Below are 21826 nucleotides of genomic sequence, written 5' to 3'. Positions count from 1 at the left end.
GAGGAGAACACTTGGTCCCTTTTTGCCTGAGCTGCCTTTTTCTTCACTTGGTATAAGGAAATACAATTAACAAACATTATCCCCAGAGGTAAATTGAAATGTACATGCGGGCAAGCACCGCTCTTGACTGCAATTAGACATATATGATCCGAGGTATTCTGACCATTCATTAGTGCTAATTGTTTGAGAAACAAGCCCAGAACAAATGATTAAAATGTAGGCGACATAACTGGGATTATTAGCATGTGTGATAAAATGTGCGCTCTGCAGCTGCACCAATAAAACGCTTTGGAAAGTGGCTCTGATTAGACAAATGCTTGGTTTGGCTCTGTGGTGTTTGCTTAAGACCTGGTGGTGTTTATAACAAACAACTTATATCTTTCTTTCTTAATTAGTGGGAATTACTATGCAAATGTTGCTGTTTTGTAATTTAATATCCTATCAGTTTCCCTGCCTTTGGATTGTTATTGCAGTCTACTGGTCTTGCTGGGATGGGATAAACTGAGTTCTTGGGTTTTGTTTCTTTTCTCTGCTTTCCTTAAAATGCTATGGAGGCCCTAACTGGTTTGGCTCAGTGGATAGGGCGTTGGCCTATGGACTAAAGGATCCTGGGTTGATTCTGGTCAAGGGCACATGCCCATGTTGTGGGTTCAGTCCCCAGTCATGGGCGTGCAAAAGACAGCCGATCAATGATTATCTCTTATCATTGATGTTTCTATCTCTCTCTCTCTCCCTTCCTCCTGAAATCAATAAAAATATATTTAAAAATAAATAAATAAAATGCCATGGAGAATTATGTGAAGTTTTGTTTTGTTTTTTGTTGTTGTTTGTTTTTTTTAATAGTCATCACATCTAATTGTGATGAGTTCTGCTAGATCCTCTTGTATTGGGGACTGTTAAGGTCACAGAGATCCGGCAAGAGTAACCTAGTGAAACATTTACTGGGAGCTAGTTGGCCCATATAGGTAGTCAGCATTCTGCTAAGTCCTCCAGCCCAACCCAAGCAAGTGAGTGGACCCAGGGGGAAGGCAGAAGGGACCAGAGGAGTAAGGACCAATTCAGAGAGTTGGAGGGCAGTTGGATTCCCCTTGGAAATGTATCTAAGAGTTTGGGGTTAGCAAAGAAATGTGAGCTCAGCTAATTGTGGAATCAGCAAGAGATTTTGGAGGCACAACTGGGAATGGGAAGTAGATATGATTCAGAAGAATGGAACCAGGGTGCCAAAGAGGACTTGGGAAATGTGCCAGGCAGACAGAAGCTGAAATCCGAGGTCAATCTGTCTAAGAACAAATGTTTGGGGCCTCCTACCTTATAGCTCAGTGCTCCTTTGTCCCCTGCTTGCATTTCCGAAACCAGAGGCAGAGGAAGAACCATTTGGAGATTGTCTGTTGGATGCCATGAAAACCTGCAACAACTTTTCAGTCTCAAGTGGTCTGTCCTTTGTCACCCAACAGATTTCTGAGCCACCTACCTCTTAGCATATCATTAGCACTTTCCAAAGGAAGACAAATATCAGTGTTAGTCTACATAAAATATAAGATTAAATTCGTTTTAAAATTAGTTAATGCATTCCACAAATACAAAAAAAAATGTCTGATTATCTTGGTCTCTGGATAACTTGTTTCCTCTCTCTTACCATCATCATAGAAATTATGACTCAAGTCATAAATAAACCATAACATAGGTTATTATGGACATTTTGCTTGGGGAAGGTTTCATCTCTCAATTTTTAATTTTATTCTCTTTGAATGTATAATAAAAGTATTACTCTCTGAGTTTTATCAGTTCATTCCACACTACATATTCAGTAGGAGGGGATTTTGAGGGGAACTAAAAGTAAAGAGAAAAGGTGCTATTTTGCATTTTGAACTAGTGCATTGCTAAGTGTAGCACTGAATTAAGAAAAAACATTAAGCTCCCCTAAAATTAGAGGAAGTTCTAGGAAGTCCTGCCTTAAATAGATATTTAAAGGAATTAGTGCCTGTAGCACATTAACCATACTTAAAAAAAAACTATTAGAAAAACCCTTTCTAATCATATCCATATGTTTAGTTTTAATTTTCATCACACTTAGCGCTGAATAATTAAGGAAGAAAAAAACAATCTTAATCTTATTGTGGACCCCACACAATCAAAGGCACAGGCACGTGATTTGTGATCGCAGCTTGTATTCACAGCTTTCATGTATGTAGAATGGGTCTGGCAATTAGGCTCAGACTGGGTGTTTTTTCTAAAAATTATTCAGCGTTAGAGAGCAGTCAATATTAAATCCTCCCCAAATCTGCAAATCAGGATAATCAAGGGACAGTGGTTAATGAAATATCAGAATTCTAAGCTATGTAACATTTTGGCCTCATTTGATTGAGATTGACACTTGAAAGGTATTTTTGAGAGAATCTAGGAAGAAGAAGAAAATGGAGATTCCATTAATCTGATTATTTTCATGACAGTTACAGAGAATAGTGAAGATGCAGAGAGACCTATTTTCTCAAGATTGCAGAACCACTTTGTGGAAGGGAAAAAAAATGTCCCTTCCATGATTAGTTTCATATCAAAGAACCTGGTCATGGGCAGATGCATTAATCTGACACTTTAGCAGCCTTTGAGCTGTTGGAGAACTCTGTGAAAGAATCCATGGTTACCTCTGTCAGGTGGACAGTCTCCCGTCATGACCTTTAAAAAAAAGTTAAGGAAGAATTCGATCTTTCTAGTTCACATTTGCTCAGTTACCTCCTGTGCCTGAGCCAGGAAATAATCATCTCAGCTTTAAATTTATTATTTTTTTGAGATAGAATAACCCAGCACTCACGGAATCTGTAAATGAAGAAACTGTGTGAATGGCCTTCTTTGTGAAACTCTCTGGCAGTGCTATGGTAATCATGTTTCCTATGCCCTCCACTGGCTATTTCAATACATCAACTACTAAATACTATCTTTTCTGCGACTGGTTTTAGAATCAACCTTCTCAGGCGGGAATGCCAACAATGAGCAATCTAAACAGAAGACTGCTCTGAATGTTAACCTTTGGCCAGGACTGGAACAAGTATGCTCTATTCCTGACACTCAGCATTTCACAATCAAAAATGCCAAATCAGGCCTAACCGGTTTGGCTCAATCGATAGAGCATCTGTCTATGGACCAAAGGGTCATGGGTTTGATTCCGGCCAAGGGCACCTTGGGTGCAGGCTCCTCCCGGCTCGGGCCCTGGTCGGGGCTCGTGCAGGAGACAACCAATCTAGGTGTTTCTCTCACATCGATGTTTCTCTCTGTCCTTCCCTCTCTTCCATTCTCCCTAAAAAAATCAATGGAAAAATATCATTGGGTGAGGATTAACAAAAACAAACAAACAAAATAACAACAAAAACACCCAAATCCTCTCTAGAGAGGCAAAGGGAGGTCGGAGGGCATGTTCTTTAGGTTTTAGCTACAATGTATGAAAGCGCCACGCTCTGTGCTTGACAGGTGCTCTCTCTCAAAGTCCTGGACGCTGGGATTGCAGTTGGAAATCCATCTATCAAATCTCTCTGGGTAGAGGGTCTTGCGCGTCATTCCTGGACCAATTTCTCAGCGGCTTCAACAGTTAACTATTAATGAACAACATCCCTCGACTCCTTTGTGTTTCCAGAGGGCCAGGGTAGCAGGGCCCGGAAACAGAAGAGATGCTAATCGCATTGTGTGCTTCCCCGTGCTCAGTGAAGGAGGGCCGCTTTCCCTCTTGACCTCAGTGTCACGCCAAGGGAAAACCTCTCCAGTGTTCCGTTTAGATAAACCCTCTGCTCCTCCTTCTCGCACCAAAAGTGGAGTGAGAAAGTGGGATTACGGCGAATACCCACCAACAGGCACATGCTCCATTGTTATCCTCTCTTCAGCACTAAACAGGGGGCTTTGTTTTTAGCTCTTTGGAAAAACAAAGCTCCTCTCCCCCTCCCTTCCTTTTCTCCCTTCTTTGCCCTCGCCTCCATCTTCCTCTCTTCCCTCCCACTTTCTTATCCACCCCAACTTTACCTCCAGGACCCATCCCTTTCCCCTCCCTCCTTTCCTTTTCCTCATTCTCTCTCTCTCCCTCACCTCCTCTCAGATGCCCCCCTCCCGGCCCTCCCCTCCTTGTTATCTGCTGGGCTGATGTAGTCTTAGCTTGTGGAGAACTCTTCCCTTCCCTTCATCTTCCTTTCAGAGAAGGAAGTGTTTGCTGTCAGAGAAGCTACCAGACGCCCAGGCGCCAAAGGGCGGAGTGACCCTGATTGGTGACATCGCCACATTTATTAATAAAGTCTAGCCCTGGCTGGTGTGGCTCAGTGACATCCTGTGCACCACAAAGTTGCCAGTTTGATTCATGGTTGGGGCACTTGCCCAGGGTGTGGGCTCTGTCCCCCGTGGGGGGGCATGCAGGAGGTGGCCAATCACATTAATGTTTGTTCTCTCTCTCTCTCTCTTCCTTTCTCTTTAAAAATCAATAAACTATTCTTTAAAAAATGTCTAAGCCGTGTGGACTTCTATTTTCATGGAAAACTTGCCTTTTTTTCTGGGATCCATTAATGGTCACACAGTTGTATGAGGGTTTCCCTGTTCCTGGGATATACCCCACTCACACGCTGTGTGCCTACCTGGAGAACTAGACTTCTGTGGCCATACCAAGCGGACTGAATCCTGGGTGACAGTGAGGGTCTGCTGGTTGCATAGCTTTCTGTCCATGTTTACACACCCATGGCTCTTCCTGAGCAAGGGCCAGCTTGTGGTAAACTCAGTATTAATTGGCTGCTGATTGATACTGAATTTGATCAATACCCAGCATGGATATGACAAGGGAATGTGATTTCATAATTTTAATTTTTTTCATTGTAGTAAAATATACATGATACACAATTTACCATTGTAACTGTGTTGTTTTGTTGTTGTTAATCCTCACCATTGATTTTTAGAGAGAGTGGAAGGGAGGGGGAGAGACAGAAAGAGAGGAACATTGGTGTGAGAGACACATCGACTGGGTGCCTCCCGCCTACAACCGAGGTATGTGCCCTTGACCAGAGTCGAACCCAAGACCACAGGCCAATGCTCCATCCACTGAGCCAAACAGGCGGGGGCCCATTTTAACTGTTTTAAAGTGTACCGTTCAGTGGCATTAAGTACATTCTCATTGTTGTGCAACTTTCACCACCATCTCTAGAACTTTCATCTTCCCAAATGGAAACGGTCCCCATTAAATAATACCTTCCTATTCCCCCACCGTGTTCTCTTGAAATTCTTGTCTTTTGAAATTGGCTGCTCTAGGTACTTCCTATAGGTGGAATATACAGTATTTGTCCTTTGTGCCTGGCTTATTTCACTGAGCATAATGAGTGACTTTAAATTTTGACAAGATGTGTGTTTGCTTTCTTTCACATTCTGTGTGAAGGAAGACCTCTCTCACTGGGCTCACTGGCTATGTCCCTGGTGTTCTGAATGTCTGAGGAGGCAGAGATCTGCACTGAAACAGTGAGAAACAAACTTTACCAAACTGCTTTTTTTCTCTACTCCTGCCAAATCTGTCCCTTAGATGACACCCACCCCTTTTCCTGGAATTCCCTCACCAATGCCCCTCCTTGTACCTGGCACCCCACAGTGGCCGAAAGGCTGGCCACAGTTGTGGGTTACCCCATCCTGTGCCTGGGTCCTTCCATAGCAGCAAACCCACAGTGGACCACAACTGCTATTCTGTGTGTGTCCACTCTAGACACTAAAGACGATTTCTTCATTTCAGTACAAAAGAGAGCACTTGGTTAAGGTGTGATGTAATTGCTTCCTGAGAGAGTTTGCCCTGAGGAGATCTTTTCGGCTTTCCTGAGGTGGGATGCACGCTTATTTGCATTTGTGCCACGTGTTAATCTCTGGAGGGCCCTGTTCCACCAATGAGAGGACAAGTCGCTGTTGTTTTGCCCTCATGCCAAAGGAAAGCTCCCCATTTCTCTGTGCACTGTTGCCATAGTAACAGAAACAGTTTTTTTGAAATAGGGAAGGAATCTCTCTGGGCACTTGGGAACTTAGAAAAGTGAGAACATAAGTAAGCCTCAATTATTCTAGATGCTGGCATGAATACTGAGTTGTTAATAGTCATAGCATGGTTGAAATTTGTAGGTGAAGTTTACTGTCTCGGGGTGGAGTCGGGGGGTGGGAGGAGGGAGAGGCCAGGACCAGTGAATGGTCTATTCTTCACTCTAGTTGCACAGGGTCTTCCATAAACATCAGATTGTCCTGCGAGCTCAGAACTCAGTTTCCCCCACTATATAACCTTAGAAGAGGCTACGCTCCTCAAAGGATTGAAAAACAGACCCAGTAGAGGAGTCTGCCAGGAATCTGTCACACAGCTGTGGATCTGTACAAAAATTTTTGTAAAAAAGTTTTACTTTCAACCTTTATCCAATCTTAGAGTCAATCTTAAAATAATTTAAAGGGCCATATCATTTCTGTATGGTATCTTAAATGGAAATGTATTGATGTACATTTAAAAATGATGCTCTATATGTTTTCTTATGTTTATAGACAAATGAGAATTTATCAAAATTTATTAGAATTTGTGGAGGCAATTTCTAAAGGTCAAGGTCACATAAGAGATTATTCTTTTTTCTGGTCCCAAAACATCAATTTCGTCATAACTAAACTTGAATGCAGCATAATGTGTTTTATAATAATACACTTTGGGTAGAAATGTAAAATGATCTGGCCACTGTGGAAAGCAGTATGATGGTTCTTCAAAAATTTAATATAGAGTTACCATATAATCAATCAAGCAGAATTACCAATTCCACTTCTGGGGATATATCTAAGGCATTGAAAGAAGAGACTCAAACAGATATTTGTACATCAGTGTTCATGACAGCATTATTCCTACAAGTTTGACTATTCAAATGACTGTTTCTTCTAGTTTAGAGTTTCTTTCTTTAAAAGAAAAATTTTTTATTGGTTTCAGAGAGGAAGGGAAAGGGAGAGGGAGATAGAAACATCAGTGATGAGAGAGAATCATTGATTGGCTGTCTCCTGCACTCCCCACACTGGGAACTGAGCCCTTAACCCAGGCATGTGCTCTGACTGGGAATTGAACCCTGAACTCCTGGTTCATAGGTCGATGCTCAACCACTGAACCCCGACAGCCGGCCTAGAGTTTCTTTTTTATAAACACGGTCAATATTCAGTTTCAGGACTTCTTTCTGGGTGGCAGGGGGGCCAGGGGAGCCTATGTAATGCCTTCTGGCAGCCTTCTCTTCCTACTCTGATGAAGAGTAAGTCACCTCTCATGGCCCTTGGCCTCTGTTCTCTGGCGCAGTTCTAATGGTTGTTGGACTCATGTGGTCTGTCCCTGGGTGTCCCCTGAGTGTAGGTGAGGCACAAGGTCTGTCTGCAGGCTTTGCTGGAGGCCCTGCTCTCACAGGTGCTGCTTAGGATGGACTCTCAGTGCCCCGTCCTGGCTGTCCACCTGCATCCTCTGATATGGCATCTCACTCCTGCCGCACAGGCGAAGGGTCAGCAGACACTTCCGGATTTCTCACACATCCTGGGGGAGTAGGAACCTCCTGCTCTGCTGGGGTCCAGCCCCAGCAGGTCCAGGGGTCCCCAAAGGTGTGGACGGAGTCGGCGAAGAAGGAACGACACGGAGACAGCGTTCAGTTGATCAGCAGCCTTGCCAGGATCTCTAGCCACAATCTCCAGTCAAGTTCTGTGTCCATGTTCTCTTGCTAGGTTCTCCAGCCACGTTCTCCAGGTTCTCCAGCCAGGTTCTGTAGCCATGTTCTCTCGCTAGGTTCTCCAGCCAGGTTCAGTAGCCGGGTTCTTCAGCCAGGTTCTGTCTAGGTTCTCCAACCAAGTTCTGTAGCCAGGTTCTGTCCAGGATCTTTTGCCATGTTCTCTCCAGCCAAAGGTTAGGGTGTTTCTTATCTCCATTCCAGGGAGTAAAGATTATGTAGCTTAAACATGATTGTTTGTAGTTAAAGTGATTAATTACCCGCCTGGCACTTAGTTAAGAGGTTTTATTCCCTCCCTAACTTCAGGGGAAAATCCCTACCTGGGGAAACAACCTTTCTCGGAGAGGTGACCTTGGTTAAAACACATAGTGCCAAGAAGGTGAGCAAATATATTAAGAACAGTATGCCATACATGCCAGGTCCCTTGAAACAGCAAGGATGGACCTGCTCCCGGCACTGCTCTAGCCCTTTGTGTTGCTGTGTCTACTCCCCTCCACTGCCCCATGACGTTTCCTTCCCACGTTTGAAATGGGAAGTTGGCACAGTTGGTTTTTTTGCTTTCAGCTCTGCCCTCAGCTTACTTTGGGTTTTTGTCACCTCTCTAGCCACCTTTGCTACCTGTGGGTTCCTGGGATGGGAAGGGGCCTGACAGAATCCTCCCCCAGTCTCATCACACCCACTGTCCCCCTCAGAGCTTCTCTCAACTTCCGAAGGGCCTGGGCCCTGACCATGGCAGAGACTTCCTTTACTTCTAGGCCCCCACCTTGTTCACTTTGCTCCTGGGAGCTCTAGGTTAAGGCCATCAAACTGTTGGAAATGAGACTTCCTTCTCTGTTACAAAGGCACGTTTATGATCTCACTGTGAAATTGATATAAAAACCTAGTTTGAAATTCTAAGCTCAGCATGGATTTCTTGGTGTTTACTACCCAAAATCTTTGCAGTGATGGCCACTGATTCAATGGGTGAGGGAAACAGAGCACCATGATTGCCAAGTGAGGAAACTACCGCTCCTCTTAAAATATCTTTCCCCAGTCACTGATTAGCACCCAACTCCCCTGCTTAACTCTGGTAGGATTACATTCAGCAACTGTTAATGACCCACCCCCGAGTCCTGTCTAGGATTAATAAAAAAAAAAAAACACTTGCTGTACTTGCAGACCCTGGTCGGAGCTTCTCATCCCTGGAGCTTTAGAGAAACACCAAGGCCTGGGATCACCACACGGCTCAGGTTTAATTGGTGTGGGTGTGGCCTGGGTTGTTTTTCTTTTCTCAGTTCCCCCAGTGATTGTAATGTGCAGCCAACGTAGAGACCCCTGTACCACCTCTTAGCTAAGTAAATAAAACGCTAACTTGAGTGTAGAAATCACATCTAAGTTGTGGATGCTCAAATGGACACTAGCATAGTTGATTATTACTGCTATTTCTAATATTGTTAGTAGTTTGAGTGTTAATTTTTTTCATCAGAAAGACTTTTCTTTATACATGGATATTTTTCATGCTTGCTGCATTTTTCAGTTATGATCTTACTACTGTCACAGCCTTCTGTGTGTATAATATGGGTAGCACATGGCTCACTTCAGAGTCTTTTTGTGGGAGCAGACTTTCCTGCATTAGGGCAGTGGCTCCACACCGGAATCATCTAAGGTGGTCCTCCAACTTGGCTACGCATCAGAATCAGCAGGGGGATTTTAGAAGTCCCAGAGCCTCACCCCTGACTAATGCCATCACACTTCCTCAGGTGGGGGCTTTAGGGCCAGCATATTAGAAAACTCCCCACGTGATTGCAGTTTACCCCCAAATTTGAGTTTCTCAAACTTTCATGTGTTAAGCATCCCCTGGGGAGTTGTTAATATGCAGGTTCTGATTCAGTGGGGCTGGGGCGGGGCCTCAGATGCTGCATTTCTGACAGGCACTCACAGGAGAGGAACTGCTCCTGTGAGAGATGGGGGATGCTCACAGGAGAACAGATAAGAGACCAGTGATGCTACTGGTCTGCAGCGGCACCTCTCTTGAGTGGCAAGGACCTAGAGAGCTTCAAAACAAACAAAACATAAGCACAGAGCCTGGCCCTGTTACCAGTGGATGGAATTTGATTGCAGTGGGTGGGGTCCGGAATTGAACCCCAGTTTTTAAAAGCTCCCCAGGTGATGGTTATGTAGATTCCCAGGTAGGGAGCCCCTGCAGCACTGAGGACGAGCTCTGCCTCTAGTTATGTAAATGGTTAATAAGTGGCACCAGAGAGAGGAAGAAGGGGCCCGCCCCTCCAGCCAGAAGAACCTCCTGGGCCTGCTGAGGGATGTCTTGTCTAAAAAAGGCCTCTGTGGAGAGAGCTCACCATAAGGTGACCAGATTTTTTTCAACTCATCTTAAACTCCTGTTTTGCATATTTGAATATATTTACATGTTGACTCAAAATATGTAAGATAACAAAAAATAAGTTAGATCTTGTCGCCTACTGCCCTTGTGTTCATACACAGTAGTCAGTGCTGAACACACTCAAGTAGGGAACAGATTTTAATGCAGCCGGGCGTGGGGGAAGGAGAAGGCTCACCAGCAGCACGTGGAGGAGGGGTTGCCCAGTGACAGCCCCTCCTGGACCTCAGAGTCTGCAACAGAACCTGAAGCCTGACCCTCTCTACACCTTTCTTCTTGTTATTATTCCAGTTTTGCCACCTTTGGCCTCTTTTCCCCTCACGCTTCATCGTGTATGGTCTTTAGCCTTCCTGACCTGGCTTGCAGGCCATCCTTTGCATGTTCCTCCCTGGACCTTCTGGGCATGTCCTGTTTCTTTTGTGCTCCTTCCCCGCGGTGCTCAGCACAGTGTGGGTCAGGGCCACTGTGTACAGTTGTGTGGGGTATGCCCTGATTGGGGCACCTACAAAGGGACATGAGTAGGGGCTGAGTTTCAGCTCACCTCCACTCACCAAAGCATGCTGCCTCAGGAGCAGCATGCTACCTGCTGGAAGGCACAAGGGGGCACCTTTTCCTAATTTGTACAAAGGTACCTGCCACATGTGCTAGTGCGGGTAGCTCAGTGGATGCTTACTGAGTAAGTGCTCACTGAATGAAAGGATGACTGACTGACTGACTGACTGAATGAATGAACATATGTAATAACAAAGTGGAGGCCGTGAGGATAAAAAAGAGGCTTCCGTAGTCATCTAGATAAAGGTTAGTGAGATCCTAAATGGGATGTAAACTGTAGGGAAGGAGGGGGTAAATATAGAAGAAGAAGCAACAGGCCACGGGTTGGGTTAAAGGTTCCATGATGGCAAAGGAGAGAGGGAATAAAGATTGCCTTCTACCTGTAATCACCATTAAAATTTGACTGTTGTGCAAGAAGAGTAAGGACAGTGTGGTTGCGGATCAGTCGTATGCACCCACTTCTGGGGAGAGCTGGTTTTGGTTAGGTAGCAAGGTGACAGGAATTGTATGCCTCTCATGCGGAACCCTGTGCTGAGCAGCGTCGGGAAGATGTAAGACCACCCTTCCCTCAGAGAGCTTATGATCTTGTTAAGGTGCTGGAGACAGGATTCCTGATGCAGGGCTAGACTGACTAGCATTGGGCATGGGTGACAGGTGTCAGGTAATCATAGCAACTACGTGTGCATGCTGCTTTACCGCTGTGCTGAGCTCTCCCCTGTATGAGGTCGCTGTTTCGTTGCTTCTCACTGAAGAGGACATTGACACTGAGAGTGGCTTGCTTCTCCTCCCATCTTCTGACTGCCAATCACAATATTGGGTTGAACTACATAAAGTTACCATTTTTTGCAGGCCAAAAATTGTTAGACATCAGCAATGTCATATAATTCATCCAAACACTTTCCACTACATTATGCTGCCACTTGAGACCTTTTTGCTATGTCCTCACATGATGTAAGGGGCGAGGAAACAATCTGTGGTCTCCTCTAAAAGGGCCCTAATCCCACTTATGAGGGCTTTACCCTCATGACTTAATCACCTCCCAAAGGCCTCATATCCTAATACCATTCCCATTGGGGATTAGGTTTCAACATATGAATTTGGGGGGAGGGGCACAAACATTCAGTCTTTAGCAATTCACAAAAGAAATTATGTCACATTATTTGAAATTACTGTGTCAAGGAGCGGAACATTTTAAAATCTCTTTCTCTTTTTTAAAGTCTCTTCATTGGTGTCATCAGTTGGCTCTCCGGAAAGCTTGTGCTACCTTGATTAACTTCAGTCTTGATAGCAGAACCAATCCTTTTACTGGTTCTGCTTTGGTTATGACAAGTGAGTTTAAAGATAAGAGAGTTTAAAGATGAATGGTCAGGAAAGGCTTAGGGATCATGGGGACCTTGAACTGAGCTTAAAGGATCCATAAGGTTCAAATAAACTGAGAGGGAAAACTTTTCCATCAGAAGCAAAGGTACAGTGGAAACAATGAACATGTCATATTGTGGAGACATCACAACCTTATTTTCCTTGAGTGGATAGTTACTTCATTGGAATAGTGGGATATAAACTGAGGAAAGGAATATCAACTGAGACTGAACTTAATCGGGTAGGTAATGGGGAGTTGTTGACAGGTTTTGAGCAGGGGAAGAGATGAGCAAAACATTTTTATGATTTCAGAAGACTTTGGGAAACCAGAAACATTTTGTTGTTGTTGTATTTTTGTTGTTGTTTTTAATTTTTTTAAATATATTTTTATTGATTTTAGAGATGAAGGGGGAAGGAGAGAGATACAGAAACATGGATGATGAGAGAATCACTGATCGGCTGCCTCCTGCACGCCTCCCCCCTCCCCCCCCCCCCCAGGGACTGAGCCCACAACCCAGGCATATGCCCTTGACGGGAATCAAACCCAGGACCCTTCAGTCTACAGGCCAATGCTCCATCCACTGAGCCAAACTAGCTAGGGCTGTTCTTAAACCAGAAACATTTTTAACAGTGGCAGAATATTTGTTTTAATGGTCATCTGTTTTAAAATTTTTACATTATATGAATGCCCTAGGAATGATCTGCTCTAGTGCTTAGCATGTGACAGTGGTCTGATTTGTCATACCAGAGATGACCTGTCAGCCAAGTCTGGGTGCCCAGGACCTGAGATTCAGTGAGTTTGGAGATCATAGTGGCTGGATCCAAAACGGTGCTGAGCAGCTGTTTCACACGGAGGAAATCTCAGTGTTCTCGAAGTGAAGGTCAGTTACGGCTGGGACAGAGATGTCTGGGCATTCAAGCTGTCAGACGTGTGGGAAGGAAAGGTGAGGAAGGACCCTCTTTACACTACAGCTGCTCTGATCCTCACTTTGGTTGTTTGCTGGAGCTGGCCAGCATCCCCTGAACGACAGATGAACAGATTACTCCGACGCAGTTTCACTGTGAAAGAGAGGCCTAAGGGGTTGCCTGGCTCAAGGAACCAAGCAGCCTCGATTGCCTGCCTCATTAGCCGTTTATTGTAATAGCGGTTTGAGATACCAGTGAAGTTTATCTTTTAGATACAATCAGTAGGGTAAGTAATATTGGGAGGACACATGTGTTTGTAATGTCCTTTAAGCCAGGACACCCAAAAGATTAAGCATAAGGATTCCAGTAAACCCCCGGGGGTCTACACATGCACAGACTTGTTTGGAAAGGTCAGGGAATAATTAGGGGTGCCGCCTTCGACACTCCCTTGTCTCCCCTAGGTCGGAATTCTGATGAACAGGGCAGGTGGCCTTCCACACACTTCCCTTTTCTCAGAATGTTCTCCTTACAAACTTTCCAGCCAAGTCTCGTGTGCTCCCCAGCAGTTGTTACATATGTGGTTACCACAGATCCTGATGAGAAGTGACTTTGCACCAAGCATTTCCTGGAAATAAAACTTTGATTTCTTTTAATAGCATTTTTGCTATTTTTAAGGAAATGTATATTGAAATTTCTGCTTTCTAGTGTGAATGATAAGTGAAATGTGATTGTTGCTGCTAAATCATTCTATTTCCTCCATTTTAAAAAAGATAAACCAGATATTTTCAATCCGTGCAAAATGATGACAGATGTTTCAGGCATTCTTCAATTAGCAGACCAATATTTTATATTAAAATGTCTTCTAAAACATGTACACTTTAAAAATCCATCTATATCTCACTGAACCTCTCATAGCACAATGCTTATTTGTGAAAAAATAAGACACAGGCTCGAATTTCAGAGTTTATGAGGGTTGGCAGCAAGGAGAAATGAGGGGCCTTCACAGAATCGGTAGGCCTTAGAGAGATAGGGTTTTTCTTGATACACATCATCAGAAGGCACACTAATCATGGCAAAACGTTACAACCAGTCGAAGTAGTTGATGGCATTAACTTAGGGTAACTCCAAATAGAGCTTTGGTGAAGAGCCAAGCTGACCTGGTTTTGGATAGGACAGGGTTGGTTACCCAAGAGAATAAATAGGGCATTACCAGTTCGCTGGGGCTTTATCCTCTCCCTACCTTGAGTCTTCATGGCATCAGCTCTGTCTGTGTGGGCAAGGCCGGCTTCCTGTGTGTGACTGGGCTTAGAAGAGTCTGGTGCTTAGTTTGATGTTCTTCTATCACCATCTTGAAATTCCTAATAGATTTTGAACAAGGGGCTCCACATTTTGATTTTACACTGGGCACTTCAAATTATGTAACTGGTCCTATCCTGATTCTGAAAGCTGATTTCACCTTCCTTTATCATATACTAGAGGCCTGGTGTACAATACTTGTGTACTGCGGGGGGCGGGGGGCGGTCCCTCAGCTCAGCCTGCACCCTCTCACAGTCCAGGACCCCTTGCTCCTTACCGCCCACCTGCTCACTGCTCCTTACCGCTCGGCTTGCTGCTCCTTAGTGCTGCCGCTGCCGTGGAGGCAAGAGAGGCTCCTGTCACCACCGCCATGCTTGCCAGCTGTGAACCTGGCTTCTGGCTGAGCAATGCTCCCCCTGTGGGAGCGCACTGACCACCAGGGGGCAGCTCCTATATTGAGCGTCTGCCTCCTGGTGGTCAGCGCACGTCATAGCGACCGGTCATTCCACGGGTTGTTCCACCAGTTGTTCCGCCGGTCAGTCGATTTGCATATTAGACTTTTATTATATAGTATTATGGCCTAAAAACTTGGTTTTCCCAGGATCAAGCTATGGACCAGGGGAGTGTGAGGGGTAAGGGCTACGGTGAGCCATCAGAGCTTCTGGCCAACTCCTCTTATTTCCTCAGGAGGCCAGACTGAGCACAGTAGGAAAAGGAAGGAGAGCGCAGTGTCTAGGAGCAGGCGGGGGCTACTGACAGCTAGAGTTTCTCCATTAAGAACAACAGCAGCTGCTACTACTCTTACTACGCCCACCACACATCAAGGAGCTAATATCTGCCAGGCTCTCCCTAAGTGCTTCATGTGCATTAGTTCCTCTTTCTTAATCCTCTTCACATCCTGCAAAATGAGTATTTTTATAAAGGAAGACTCTGAAGTTTCCAGTAATTAAATTGCCCGCAATTACAGAGCTAGTAATGGTCTTTTCTCATTAACTGTCCTTTCTACTCAAGAAGTGGCCAACTATCCTTTGTTGTTAAAACTGAACTTAAATCATTTATTTGTCTATTGGAAAAGACTCAGGCTTACATAGTTTATATTCTATTTTTTTATTTTCATATAATTGTAGATAGTGTTGTTATTTAGGAACTTTTGGATATAAATATGTCTTTCCTTTTTCTCCACGGATAACTGGACAGCATACTAATACAGGAAGTGTTTTCCCAAGAAGAAATAAGTACACTCTCCTTTTCTCAGAAAATTGTGCCACTGAGGTTATATAAACCTCAGCCCAAATGACATTTTGTTTCTTGGTTATTTCTGTTATTATTGTTTTCCTACTTGTTATGTGTGATTGCGTCCTGCCATAATTAAAACAGGGTATCCATGTTTTCTATTTTAATTTTGAGTTAAAGTGAGGTTTTTCAAAAATTGGTAAATAAACTCTGTTCTGGACTAATCCCAATCATGTCTCCGGCAGGAAAGCTCCTCTGGCGGCCAATGTGCCCAGGCTTGGCTATCGCTCCTCATCCAATCACAAGTACATTCCCCGGAGGGCGGTGCTCTATGTACCTGGAAATGATGAGAAGAAAATAAAGAAGATTCCGTCCCTGAATGTGGATTGTGCGGTGCTCGACTGTGAGGATGGCGTGGCCATGAACAAAAAGGTAATGGCGTAATTTTTTTTTTTGCTAAGGATGGGCAAAACAAATGGGTTGAAATGTGGTGCTCTCCTGGGATCATTGGCTCGCTTATTTGGAAAGATTCAACTGCTCTCCCCTTTTGCTGATGACTAATCTATCCTTGACTCAGCCCTTGTACGGGTTCTGAATGTGTGTGTGTCTCTTTTCTCCAAGAGAATGGAAGAATCATGTCCCTCAGGACATGCAGCTATGTGTGTGTAAAAAGAAATAGTTACAATCCTTTTTGCCCCTGATATTTGCTAGTTTGGATAAGTGACTTGTTCTTAGAAATGTAGCATAAATTTTTCAGGCCAGTAAGAAGCAATTGGGAATTTATGGTCTTATCTCGTATGGGGAAAGTGCCAAGAAAACAAAAGAAAGTTTCTACAGATAAGTCACCATTTTCTCTACTTAATTAAAGGGAAACTGTGCATAGAATTTAGGGTTGCAGCTTTTGGCTGATTTCCGCATGGCCTGACCAGAGAAATGAGCCTTAGAAAACATACAATTGTAAATAGGTACAAAAGATTCTTGCTGGATGGTAGCATTGTGGGGGCTTTTGACTCATTTTGGTTTGCTTAACTTCATTTTCCAGGTTTTTATAATGAACAGGGATTTTGTTTTTCAATAATTAGGTGAAATATGTAAATCATTAGAACAATAACTAATGTTTGCATTGGATTTTGTTAAAAGCATGCTTTCACTTGACTTTTATCGAGTCCCTAGACCAGCCCTGGGCAAACTCCGGCCCGTTTGAAATGAATAAAACTAAAAAAAAAAAAAAAAAGACCGTACCCTTTTATGTAATGATGTTTACTTTGAATTTATATTAGTTCACACAAACACTCCATCCATGCTTTTGTTCCGGCCCTCCGGTCCAGTTTAAGAACCCATTGTGGCCCTCGAGTCAAAAAGTTTGCCCACCCCTGCCCTAGACAGTGAGGTTGGGCTGGGAATGGGTTGTGGGGCCTGGGGACAGAGGAGCTGACCATCTCAATATATGCCTAGTGGGATAGTTTCTTACCTTAGGTCAGTAGTCGGCAAACTCATTAGTCAACAGAGCCAAATATCAACAGTACAACAATTAAAATTTCTTTTGAGAGCCAAATTTTTTAAACTTAAACTATATAGGTAGGTACATTGTTATTAACTTAATTAGAGTACTCCTAAGGCTTAGGAAGAGCCACACTCAAGGGGCCAAAGAGCCGCATGTGGCTCGTGAGCCACAGTTTGCTGACCATGGCCTTAGATGAATAGCATGGTTGTCCTATACAACTTTCTTGATTGATTGCCTTTTCTTGGAGATTCTTAGCAAACAAATATTTGCTTTAATTTTTTAAGAAAGTTAATTTATAGCATCTTCCTAATGGTCAATCCAAGGCTTTCCTAGTATTTGGGAAAGGCTTAGAATAAGCATGTAGAATTTACTAGTGAAGTGTCTTCTCAAGGTCTCTGACATGCACTAAGGAAAATACAATTAATCTTCTTTCTGCCAGAGATTAACGTAAATCGGCCTATTCTCGAAGGACATAATGTGACTTCAGCATGCTCCCTTCCAAAACTCATGTAGTGCACACTAAGATGAGATACTAAACTGTAATTCCAGTTCTGTGTGGCCCAGGGCAATTCACTTTACTTCTTTGCCTCAATTTCTTATCTATACTGTGGGATAACAAAATCTTCTTTGTCAGGGACAGGGATTATTAGGAGGAAAAAATGTGATAAAATGCCTCTGAGTAGCTTGATTTCCTATAGGAAATAGATTAGATAAATCCTGCAGTAATCATGATTAGAGGGGAATTTATTTGGCATACAGCACAGTGAGGCATTCAGTGCCCTCAGAAACTTCTAATGACATTTCTTCACATGTCTTGAGGCCATCTTCTCATACCCACCTGAGGATGTGTCCTGCCATCCAGATGAGTTGGAAATATGATTTGTTATTGCCTCTCATTTCTTTTTGTCCATCTGTGTTCCTAAGCTCATTCTTGTACCCAAAGCTCATTCTTTTTTTTATACATATATTTTTTTTATTGACTTTAGAGAAGAAGGGAGAGAGAGAGAAACATCAATGATGGGAGAGAATCGTTGATTGGCTGCCTCCTGCATACCCCACACTGGGGATTGAGCCTTCAACCCGGGTATGTGCCCTTGACCAGAATCGAACCTGGGACCCTTCACTCCGCAGGCTGACACTCTATCCACTGAGCCAAACCAGCTAGGGCCAGAGCTTATTCTTATACCTGGAATCTAAGGAGAGGAAGGGGAGAAAAGAGTTTATGATAGACAAGCTGTGCCTGCCATCTTGGCATCTGTGTCTTCATCAGGACACTCCGGTTCTCCTAATTCACTTAAACTTCACATTAATTAATAGACACACTGTTTTATGCACGCTGAGTTTTTTTTAAAGAAGTTCTTTTTAAAAAATATATATTTTTATTGATTTCAGAGAGGAAGGGAGAGGGAGAGATAGGAAAATCAATGACGAGAGAGAACCATTGATCGGCTGCCTTCTGCATGCCCCACACTGGGGATCAAGCCTGCAACCCGGGTATGTGCCCTTGACCAGAATCGAACCTGGGACCCTTCAGTCCGCAGGCCGACGCTCTATCCGCTGACCTAAACCGGCTAGGGCTGCACGCTGAGCTTTTAATCAACTAAATTTCCCTTTCTGATCCACAGAAAATTCTGCCAAGCCAGACTAATACTTGTTAAAAAAATTTTTTTTTTCTTAACATCTCTATCCAGGATTTAATTTTATCTCATGTATTTCATTTCATAGCCCTAGCCTGAAATACAGTTAAGTTCTTTGTGGATTTTTATTTCATCATCCAACATTTATATTATATCTGAGTATTTGACCAGCTTACTGTATGAAATTTTAGCAACTTTCTGATGAAAACATTGAAGAGGTTGGAGCCAGGTCCTGCACAAACATGCCACTAGGAAATTCTGTCCCAGTTTATTTACCAAGCATCTACATAGTGCTGACTAAATGCCGGGCACTGTTCTAAGGGCTTTTTGCATAACAACCCAGTGAGGTCGTGGTATATTCCTTCTGCAGATAAGGAAACTGAGGCATGGAGAGGTCAACACAACTCTCCTAAAATTCAGTCTTTTCACAAGGATATTATAAGAGATTTTTATCTAGTGTCATTTCAAAATGAAGACCTTCCCTGCACACCTTCTAGGAATACTTTCTCCCCACACACCTTTGTGTCGCCAGAAACATGAGGTTAGCTAAATGAGGCTCGACCTTGAGAAACCCACGTCAGTACCTAGTTGTTGCCAACTTCTTTTTGAAACATAGAGACACAAAACTGGTAATAGGGAACATTCACTGAGTGTTCTCCGCGTATATTAAATGCTTTATACTTTATTTCATTGGATCTTTACAGACAAGTTTTGAAATATGCCCAAGGTCATAGTGCCAGTAAGTGGCAGAATGGTATCTCCTAGAATTTTTACCAATAATCAGCCTCGAGTTTATCTGTCGGCCTATTCCATAATTAACCTTTTCCCCCTTTCTTGGAAAGCTCTTTCTCTTTTGTCATCTTTGGGTGTTTCTTGGTGTTTCAAAGATTATGACAGGAATTCCGTGTTCATATTTGCAAAGTCCCTCAGCGTCCTGGGACTATAATTCATTTAGACCTGGGATTGCAATTCATTTGAAATGTCTAGATAAGTCTGACACTTCTCACATATCTCACATTATTTTTTCTGTCTTGAAGTCACCTCTTAATCATCTTTCTTGTTTAAATATTATTTTTTAAAATATTTTTTATTGATTTTAGAGAAAGAGGAAGAGGGCGGGGTGGGGGGGCGGGCGGGGGAACATTGATCGGTTGCCTCCAGCCCGCACTCCAACTAGGGACCAAACCTGAAACGCTGGGCGTGTGCCCTGACCAGTAATGGAACTGGCGACTTTTCAGTGCACCAGGCAACACTCAACCAACTGAGCCACACTGGCCAGATGGAGGAGGTAGAATATAGACCACTTTCAGTGTTCTTATTTCTTATGAAACACATGTTAAACCTCTCATTTCAGATGATCTAATTATACATATAGTTTTGCTAAACTGAACTATTATTGCCTAGTTCAACTTTCTTGGTATTATTAAAATGTAGTCACTTCATTTGATATCTCATTTTATTTTTTTAATTTTAGTTATTGATTTTTAGAGAGAGAGAGCAAGGGAGAGAGAAACATCGATATGTTGCTCCACTTATTTTTGCACTCATTGGTTGCTTCTTGTATGTGCCCTGACTGGGGGTCAAACCCACAACCTTGCTTTATCAGGGATCGAACAGACAACTTTGGCACATTGAGACAACGCTCTAACCGAGCTACTAGGCCAGGGCTGTATCTCATTTTATTAATAGACTAACCCAGTATTTCATTTGACTGACTCTGTGGAGTATGGGCTTGTAATGAAAACAATACGAGTTTTCAGAGCAGTTTCTAAGTATATAATACCTTCCAGCGGACCCTAATCCTGGTCTGCTAATCCAATTTGTGTTTAAGCAGCTCCTTCATGTCCAGGAAGGCACTACCACTCACCTTCCCAAGCATGGGTGATGAGAAGGCTGTCCCCACTTCCCGCTTATCTCCTCCTCCTCATTGTTAAATGCATGAGGAGATGAGGCCTGTCTAAGCCCTTGCTTGCTGGGACACAGTGAAAATAAGCCAAGTAATCACGGATTCCTGGTGAATCTCCGTGACACTTGGGGGAGGCCAACACGGCAGAAATGGAGTAACTAGAAGCAGGATTCCAGGGCTGCTATTTTTATTTATTTACTTAAGTATTCAATATTTAAGTTTAAATATGTAAATGTAAACACTCAATATTTAAATAAGTATCAAGTACTTACTCAGCCAGTCATCATGGCAAGCAGGAGGGTAACAAAGATGGCTGCATGGCCCCTAGCCTGGAGGGGTCAAAGGCAGGTGGTGAGACAGGAAAAATAGTAAACAATTGTAAACTCACAAGATAGGTCTATAAAAATGCATACTTTTTATTATCATTTGATTCTAAGTATTTTTAAATTTCCATTTTGATCTCTTGGTTGAGCCATGAGATGCATAAGCATGCTTCACAAACTCTCTGTGGTGAAGAACTAGTTTGGTTATTTTTATTTGTTGTTACTTTGCTTTATTTTTAAAGCATTTCCAATCTATTGTTGAATTACACTTTTGCAAACCCCCCTCCCCCCAAAAAAAAAGAATTGCTAAAGAATTAAATGCTGCTTGAGTGTCATAGCAATGCTATGGCAGTTTCTAAATTCACATTCCCATTTCATTCTGACTCTGCATTGGTGTGGTCATGTCAGAGTTTGTGGGCCAAGAGTGGTCCCAGACCAGTGGTCGGCAAACTCATTAGTCAACAGAGCCAAATATCAACAGTACAACAATTGAAATTTCTTTTGAGAGCCAATTTTTTTAAACTTAAATTATATAGGTAGGTACATTGTTATTAACTGAATTAGGGTACTCCTAAGCTGGCCTTTGCTAAAAATGTCCTCAATCTGATTGAGGTACGTTCGCTGAGGTCGACCCCTTCCAACTCTCCCGTCCACACTCGTCTTGTATACTTGTTTCATCTATCTCCTTTACAAAAACAGACTTCTGTGCATGGGCCACGAAGTTTTGATCGCACTGTCCATGCTCACCCACACGTGGTATTTTGTGGAAGAGCCACACTCAAGGGGCCAAAGAACTGCATGTGGCTTGAGAGCCACAGTTTGCCAACCACTGTCCCAGACTATAGTTTGAGCAGCAGGGACTTAGAATTTCAAAATTTCCAAGTGTATGGCCAATATTTTAATTGATTATTTTGTTTCTGACCGCTAGTTAGTGCATGATGGTTACCGAATGTGACCTGAATGATGCGGTTTTTGGAAATGTCCTGCTCTATGGCCTATCACATGAGCCATCTTTGTAAATGTT

General features: G+C 43.2%; 1 protein-coding gene across 1 annotated transcript in view; it reads left to right on the top strand.

Moving 5' to 3' along the window:
* Window positions 1-21826, top strand: part of CLYBL (citrate lyase beta like) — a 119520-nt gene that overhangs the window by 10759 nt on the left and 86935 nt on the right. Inside the window, exon 3 of the mRNA XM_015562782.1 lies at window positions 15678-15864. Coding sequence (XP_015418268.1) covers window positions 15678-15864 — 187 coding nt within the window. The remainder of the gene's footprint in view (window positions 1-15677; window positions 15865-21826) is intronic.

Source organism: Myotis davidii, unplaced genomic scaffold (genome assembly GCF_000327345.1).
Source record: "Myotis davidii unplaced genomic scaffold, ASM32734v1 scaffold637, whole genome shotgun sequence".
Lineage (NCBI taxonomy): Eukaryota > Metazoa > Chordata > Mammalia > Chiroptera > Vespertilionidae > Myotis > Myotis davidii.
Note: the sequence above shows the minus strand (reverse complement) of the source record. Positions and strands in the feature narration are given on the sequence as shown.